The following is an 8584-nucleotide window of genomic DNA, read 5'->3' as shown; positions in this document are numbered from 1 at the left end:
TGTAAAACACCAAGCGTAATCCTCCAAGCCCATCACACACAAAACAAGCTAACAACCAACAGCAGAGTTTGCGTCACGCAAGAATCAAAGCTTGATTTGAAACAACGCTTGAGAAATAAAGGTTGCAACGCATGGTTTGTCAATTTACAAGGTGAATTAACTATTTGACTTTTGGTCAAGTATCCTGCAGTTATTTAAACAGCTCTGCTTCCAGCTACATGCAGAGCAATGCTGTGAAGAGCAGCCCAGTTACTTATTTTAAGCGAGTTGCTATATGCAAAAATGCCAACCTTGGATGACATTCTAGAGCATATTGGGGAATTTGACTTGTTCCAGAAGCGAGCCTTCTTTGTCTTATGCCTGCTATCTGCCTCCTTCACCCCTATTTACGTGGGTGTTGTCTTCCTGGGGTTCACTCCTGAACACCGCTGTCTCAGTCCTGGAGTTGCTGAGTTGAGCAGCCGATGTGGATGGAGTCTAGAAGAGGAGCTGAATTACACCGTTCCAGAGCAGGGTAGACATGGGGAGTCTCTCTCTAGTCAGTGCAGGAGATATGACGTGGACTGGAACACAACTGGCCTCAGCTGCACAAACCCCTTAGAAAACTTCACCGGTTATGGCAACAGGAGCAATATCCTGCTCACCCCCTGTCAAGGTGGCTGGGTTTATGATTCTTCAGGATCATCCATCGTGACTGAGGTAAGACAAACTTAAACAAGGAGCAACGGCCGATGATTACCCAGGTATTTGTAAACTGAAAAAATCCCAAATAGTAATTTTCTGAAGGAGGAAACATGTATGCCAGCTAATAGTCTCACCTCAGCATGTACATAGACTGAGTAGAATTCCCAGTAACAATGCTAACACTAGATCTGGTTGAAGAGTACAAAAAGTGATCTATGAATATATTTGTGAGGAAAAATAGTAAGTACACTGTGCTATTATTTGCAGAGTCATGTTACTAGTTTTTCAGGAATAGTCAGAAGACTGGAAGTTTATTCATAAAAATGTTCACAAATCCTCAAAGTTTCATTCATTTCCATACAAATGATTATGCACATTTCCATCATTTGCTATTCTCTTGTTTAAATGTTTCAGTCATCCATGTACGGGCCTGCTTTACAGATAGTGTGAAAAGTTAGCAGCATTTAAAGCAAATACAAGTTAGTGAACTGCTTTTCATGCTAAAATAGATTAAAACAAAAAGCTGTGTCTGACTACATTTCAGAACAAAATGGGTTTTTAAAGTTTTTTTTTTAATAAACGGGGAAAGAGATATTTAACCACAATATTTACTCAGAAAACTGCAAAGCTAGTTTTTTGCACCAATTTTACCCATTTTTTTCAACACTAATAAATTCCCAGGACATTTTAAGCAAAATAAAAGCTGAAAATGAATGGCTTTACATGTGACCTAGCTGACTGATCTTGCACATGAATAATAAACAACGTCAAAAGACACAATGAAGAAAAAATTGGAAATTTGGTCAAATTGGAAAATATTTGCATATAACAAACACAGTAATAGATAATGGGGACAAGGTAAAAAAGATCTGCAAACAGAGAAAAAGGCTACATTTGTCACATAACTAATTTGCAATGGGTAATTTAACTGGCTCTAGTTAACATAGATGCTTCCCCTGCTCCATTCTTCAAGATGAGAATCCAGCCTGTAAGTGAGCATGTGTGGTGAGCAGTTTCCAAAGTGAGCAAGTTGTAAGGGGGAAGGAGCTGTGAAGACCTTTTAAGGTGAACCCAGGGGTATCCTCCTCCAGGAAAAATTTTTAACCTACAGTACTGTCCATTTGCTGCAATCTAGTATATTTCAAAGGCAACAAAAATGTTCTTCAGAAGATTCTACAAACCAGAGATAAAAGTAATCACTGGAAAAGATGGTTTAGCAGTATCCAGAGAGAGGCAAGGAATGTTCATCAAATGCAAGGAAACCCCTTCACCAACCATGCTGTCTGTGACGGGTTGGATCCCCCTTTCCAGAGTGCCACCTGATGTGCTGAGGTCCCACTGAGCCCACCTGTCCCACTAGCCTGGGTCTCCCACACATACCTTGTGCTCCTGTGTCAGGCTCTCAAGCCCCCTTCCAGCACACACACACACACAGGGAAACACCTAGCTGTAGAATCTCACAGAGTCTGTGACCAGCTCTCTGTGGGAGATCCAGCTAGGGGATTGCCCAGTGCTCCTGTGGATACATCCTCTAGAGTGTAAACTCAATGACCTTGCACTGTACAGAGATCTATATAGAATTAAGCTCATGAAAATCACCCCCTCCGTCAATGTGGAGGAAGATATGCACAGCTTTTGCCCACCCCTGCCCCCCCAGTTATAAATTACATAAACAGAGTTTTGAATAAACAAGAAACAAGTTTATTAACCACACCAGGGTAAATTATAAGTGTTTATAAAGGAACAGCAAACAGATCAAAGCAGATTATTGAGCAAATAAAACAAAACACCCAACTAAGCTTAATACACTAAGGAATACTGGCCACAAATAATAATTTAATCACTCTATATGTTGTTTCAAGCAGGTTACAGAGTTTCTTGATGGTAAACGGCACTGCTTGCAGCTTAAATCTTCTGGGATTCCTTTTACAGGCTGTCCTTTCTTGCCTGGACTCAGCCCCCGTCTCCCCCAGCTTAGTTCCTTTGTTTCTTCAGGTGTTTTCAGCAGTCTTCCTTCTTGAGTGGGGAAGGAGTGAAGAAGAGCCCTGATTACCTCACTCCCCAGCCTTAAATATGTTTTACATATGGCAGGAATCTTTTGTTTCCTATCCCATCCCCTTCCAGTGGAAAAATACCAACTCAAGGTGGAACGCTGTACCAGGTAACTTGATCACATGACATTGTAGCGTCAAAGCAGCATCCCAGGAAGCTTCTCAGGAAGGTGGAAGATTAGAACTTTGAAGATACTATTGTCCTTCTTAATGACCCATCCAGGCTAATTGCTTACTGTCTGGTGAGCGTTCCCCTAAGCACACGCACAGTAGTAATTGTTACATAGTCAATATTCCTAGAAATAAAAGTGAAACCGATGGAAAGGAATGCAAAAATAAACCAATAGCATGAGTGTCGAAAAGTAAATTGAATATTTTTAAATGCTTTGTGAGGTGTTAGCAACATAAGAAAGGAATTTGGTTTAAATATTATTTTACCTGATTGTCCTGTTAGCCTTGTTTATACACAGTGCTGGATTGTGATGAGTTGAAATTGCTCTACAATATGATGTAGGCATTAGTGTATTAGAAGGCAGTATTTCCCAGTGGGTAGAACGCTGGACTGGGAACAGTAGATCTGGGTTCTATTCCCAGCTCAGCCACTGGCCTGGCGTGTGACAGTGGACAAGTCACTTTCCCCTCACAGTGCATCAGTTTCCCCAGCTGTAAGCTGGAGGATATACTTTATCTCCTGTGTAAAACATTTCGAGATCTAATGATGAAAAATGCTACATAAGAGCTTGCTATTGTCACTATCAATGCAGACAAATACGTTGAAGGTATATGCTGAGAGTTGAATTTGTGCTGTGAACTCCAGAAAGCCAATAAGACAGCAAGTAGTATAAAGAAGGAGACTAACAATAGTCCACACACTATTATAATACCAGCTTGATCTGCATTGATGCTGCGTTCCCTTTAGGTAATCCTGCCTTGAAAGAGGCAAAGATCCAGAGAAATGATTCGGAGCATGTGGGGAGGGTGTATATCACAGGGGGAGAGGCTAAAGAGATTACAATGGATAATTTGGATGGCAGATGAGAAAAAGCAGATGTGATGGATGCTATAAAGCAATGGGAAATGGTAAGAAGTCTTAGTGCATGCTTTTCCCCTTCTCTTAAATGAGAATGAGAAAATACTATTGAATTAAACACCGACACATAGAAACAAAAGGAAATGAGTTAAACATTGGATAAAGTGGAATCTGTGGAACTCATGGTCATAGGATGTTATTGAGGCAAAGAGCCTAAGAACTTAAGAAAAGGTTAGACATGGGCAAGAAAGTTATATGGACTAAGTGTTCTAAGGTGGGGAGCAGAAAATAAGGACATCCCCCACCTAATACCTGGTCCTTTTTCTGTTTTGTCATTGACTTGAATGAGAGTAAAATTGTGCCTGTAATACAGTATTAAACATTCAGTATTCAATATTAAATGCTTTCCAGAGAGACCACTGATGGGAGACCAGTCTTGGCCACAACTTAAAAGCTCGGTCTACATACAGCGATTTTTGGGGCACTAGCACGAGTCCCGCTGTCCAGGTGTGGGATGCTGTGGGCTGTGTAGACATACCCTATGTTTCTGTTGCTCAGTGAGTCACAGCGAAGTTACAGAGTACGTGTTTGCTGTGAATAAAAGTGAAGTAAACTCTGCTGCTGGGCTTTGTGCCAGCGCTAATTAGAAGCTGGAGAGCAGATTGCTCTGCTTCGCTCTGGCAGGGCCCATTGTATCACACCTAAAGACTCTATTAAGCAGCAAATATGAACCCATAGCCAGTGGCTCATGGATGCCCCCACAGACATTACTCTCTTCACAGCTGCCGGGTTAAAGCTCAGTTCAGGAGCTCAGAGTTTGAAAATATCTTTACCTGCTGCTGAAAGCTGCATTGGGCAATCCTCCTAGCATCCAGCAGCCATGCAAACCCCCATGGTGCTGCCAAGCCCTATAAGCCAATCTAAAGCTAATGAAAGGCATCCGGGTGATACCACAGATTATATGGCTGCAGCCAGAAAATGTAATGCACTCCTACATCAAAGCCATAAATGCCTAACTTCAAGCCAGAACTAATGGACACTTCCTCCACGCAGAGTCACTACATATAGACAAGAATGAATCCGAGTAACATCTCTGCAGCATCACAGAGTTTCAGTTGCTAGATAAATTGCGGTGAACAAACCACAAAGTCTAGAGGTTTGGCAAGATAAACTGATAAAGATTCAAGCGTTTTTCCAAATTTATCCAAAATTACAGGCAGATTAATTTTTTTAAGATTCCCTCCTCTTTCCCCCTACACCCTCACCCCGGGAAGCAATTATGTGATATTCAGAGATATAATAGAAATCACAGAAATTTCGGGCTGAAAGGGACCTTGAGAAGTCATCAAGTCCAGCCCACTGTGGTAAGGCAAGACCAAGTGAACCTAGGCCACCCCTGAGAAATGTTTGTCTAATCTGTTCTTAAAAACCTACAATGATGGGAATGCCACAATCTCCTTTGAAAGCCTATTCCAGAGCTTAACTATCCATATAGTTTGAAAGTTTTTCCTAATATCTAACCTAAATCTCCCTTGCTGCAGATTAAGCTCATTACCTCCTGTCCTACCTTCAGTGGATACAGAAAACAAATTGAGACAGTCTTCTTTATAACCGCCAGTAACAAATTTGAAGACTTATGTCCTTCTGCCTCTGTTTTCTTTTCTCAAAACTAAACATGATCAATTTCTTTAACCTTTTCCCCTTAGGTCAGGTTTTCTAAACCTTTTATCATTTGTGTAGCTCTCCTCTGGACTCTCTCTAATTTATCCATATCTTTCCTCTCCCCCTCTTTCCCAGAACTGGACACAGGACTCCAGCTTAGGCCTCACCAGTGCCAAGTAGAGCAGGACAGTTACCTCTGGAGTCTCACATGAAACACTCCTCTTAATACACCCTCAAAACATATTAGCCTTTTTCACATTGTTGACTCATTCAATTTGTGATCCATTATAACTCACAGATCCTTTTCTGCAGTATTACCCCTTAGCTAGTTATTCCCTATTTTGTACTTGTGCACTCGAGTTTTCCTTCATAAGTGAAGTACATTGCATTTTCTTTATTGAATTTCATCTTGTTGATTTCTGATCAATTCTATAATTTGCCAAGGTTGTTTTGAATTCTAATCCTGTCCTCCAAAGTACTTGATACCCCTCCCAGCTTGATGTCATCTGCAAATTTTATAAGTGTACGTTTCCATTATCTAAGTCATTAATGAAAATATTGAATAGTACATGACCCAGGACTGATTCCCTATGCTGGACCCAACTAGATACACCTTCCCAGTTTGACAGCAAACCATTGACAACTATTCTTTAAATATGGTCTTTCAACCAGTTGTGCACTGACCTTACCATAATTCCATCTAGACCACATTTCCCTAGTTTGCATATAGAATGTCATGTGTGGCTGTCAAAAGCCTTACTAAAATCAAGATATAGCACATGTACTGCTTCCCCCCATCCACTAAGCCAGTAACCCTATCAAGGAAAGAAATTAGGTTGTTTTTACATGATTTGTTCTTAACAAACCCATTCTGACTATTCCTTATAACCCTATTATCATAGACTCAGACTCATAGGTCAGAAGGGACCAATCTGATCATCTAGTCTGACCTCCTGCACAAGGCAGGCCACAGAACCCCACCCATCCAATTTTATAACAACCCCTATCCCAGGACCGAGTTATTGAAATCCTCAAAATTGGTTTGAAGACCTCAAGCTGCAGAGAAACCACCAGCAAGCGACCCGTGCCCCACGCTGCAGGGGAAGGCGAAAAACCTCCAGGGCCCCTGCCAATCCGCCCTGGAGGAAAATTCCTTCCCGACCCCAAATATGGCGATCAGCAAAACCCTGAGCATGTGGGCAAGAGTCACCAGCCAGCACCCAAGAAGGAATTCTCTGCAGTAACTCAGTTCCCATTCCATCCAACATCTCCCCGCAGACCATTGAGCAGACCTATCTGGTGGTAATCCAAGATCAATTGCCCAAATTAACGATCCTATCATAACATCCCCTCCATATACTTATCAAGCTTTGTCTTAAAGCCAGGAAAGTCTTTTGCCCCCACTACTTCCCTCGGAAGGCTGTTCCAGAACTTCACTCCCCTAATGGTTAGAAACCTTCGTCTAATTTCAAGTCTAAACTTCCTAATATCCAGTTTATACCCATTTGTCCTCATGCCTACATTAGTACTAAACTTAAATAATTCCTCTCCCTCCCTAACATTAACCCCCTTGATATATTTATATAGAGCAAGCATATCCCCCCGCAGCCTTCTTTTGGCCAGGCTAAACAAGCCAAGCTCTTTGAGTCTCCTTTCATAAGGCAGTTTTTCCATTCCTCGGATCATCCTTGTAGCCCGTCTCTGAACCTGTTCCAGTTTGAATTCATCCTTCTTGAACATGGGACACCAGAACTGCACACAGTATTCCAGATGGGGTCTCACCAACGCCTTGTATAACGGTACTAACACCTCCTTATCCTTGCAGGAAATACCCCGCCTGATGCATCCCAAAATCGCATTTGCTTTTTTAACAGCCGTATCACATTGGCGACTCATAGTCATCCTGCTATCAACCAGTACCCCAAGGTCCTTCTCCTCCTCCGTCGCTTCCAACTGATGCGCCCCCAACGTATATCCAAAATTCTTATTATTAATTCCTAAATGCATAACCTTGCACTTTTCACTATTGTATTTCATCCTATTTCTATTACTCCAGTTTACAAGGTGGTTCAGATCTTCCTGAATAGTATCCCTGTCCTTCTCCGTGTTAGCAATACCCCCCAGCTTCGTGTCATCCGCAAACTTTATTAGCACATTCCCGCTCTTTGTGCCAAGGTCAGTAATAAAAAGGTTAAATAAGATCGGTCCCAAAACCGATCCTTGAGGGACTCCACTAGTGACCTCCTTCCAGCCTGACAGTTCACCTTTCAATACGACCCTCTGGAGTCTCCCCTTTAACCAGTTCCTTATCCACCTTACAACTTTCATATTCATTCCCATCTTTTCCAATTTGACTAACAGTTCCCCGTGCGGAACCGTGTCGAACGCCTTACTGAAATCTAGGTAAATTATATCTACCGCATTTCCTGTATCTAAGTAATCCGTCACCTTCTCAAAGAAGGAGATCAGATTGGTTTGACACGATCTACCTTTACTAAATCCGTGTTGCCATTCGTCCCAATTACCATTGACCTCTATGTCCTTAACTACTCTCTCCCTTAAAATTTTTTCCAAGACCTTACATACTACAGACGTCAAGCTAACAGGCCTATAATTACCCGGATCACTTTTATTCCCTTTCTTAAAAATAGGAACTACGTTAGCAATCCTCCAGTCATACGGCACAACCCCCGAGTTTATCGATTGCTTAAAAATTCTCGCTAACTGGCTCGCAATTTCACGCGCCAGTTCCTTTAATATCCTCGGATGGAGATTGTCCGGGCCCTCCGACTTCGTCCCATCGAGCTGTTCAAGTACGGCCTCTACCTCAGTTGCGGTAATATCCACTTCCATATCCACATTCCCGTTTATCATCCCTCCATCATCGCAAGGTTCCTCACTAGTCTTATTAAAAACTGAGGCAAAGTACTTGTTTAGATGTTGGGCCATGCCTAGGTTATCCTTAACCTCCATTCCATCCTCAGTGTATAGCGGCCCCACTTCTTCTTTCTTTGTTTTCTTCTTATTTATGTGGCTGTAGAACCTTTTACTATTGGTTTTGATTCCCTTTGCAAGGTCCAGTTCAATGCGGCTTTTAGCCTTCCTCACTTTATCCCTACATGTTCTGACCTCACCAAGGTAGCTTTCATTACTGATC

General features: G+C 42.0%; 1 protein-coding gene across 1 annotated transcript in view; it reads left to right on the top strand.

Annotated features, from left to right (window-relative positions):
* The first annotated feature begins 270 nt into the window (after positions 1-270).
* Positions 271-8584, top strand: part of LOC115647547 (solute carrier family 22 member 2-like) — a 34765-nt gene continuing 26451 nt past the window's right edge. Inside the window, exon 1 of the mRNA XM_030554263.1 lies at positions 271-699. Coding sequence (XP_030410123.1) covers positions 283-699 — 417 coding nt within the window. The 5' untranslated portion in view covers positions 271-282. The remainder of the gene's footprint in view (positions 700-8584) is intronic.

This window comes from Gopherus evgoodei, chromosome 3 (assembly GCF_007399415.2).
Source record: "Gopherus evgoodei ecotype Sinaloan lineage chromosome 3, rGopEvg1_v1.p, whole genome shotgun sequence".
Classification (NCBI taxonomy): domain Eukaryota; kingdom Metazoa; phylum Chordata; order Testudines; family Testudinidae; genus Gopherus; species Gopherus evgoodei.
This window is presented reverse-complemented; position numbering and strand designations above follow the sequence as displayed.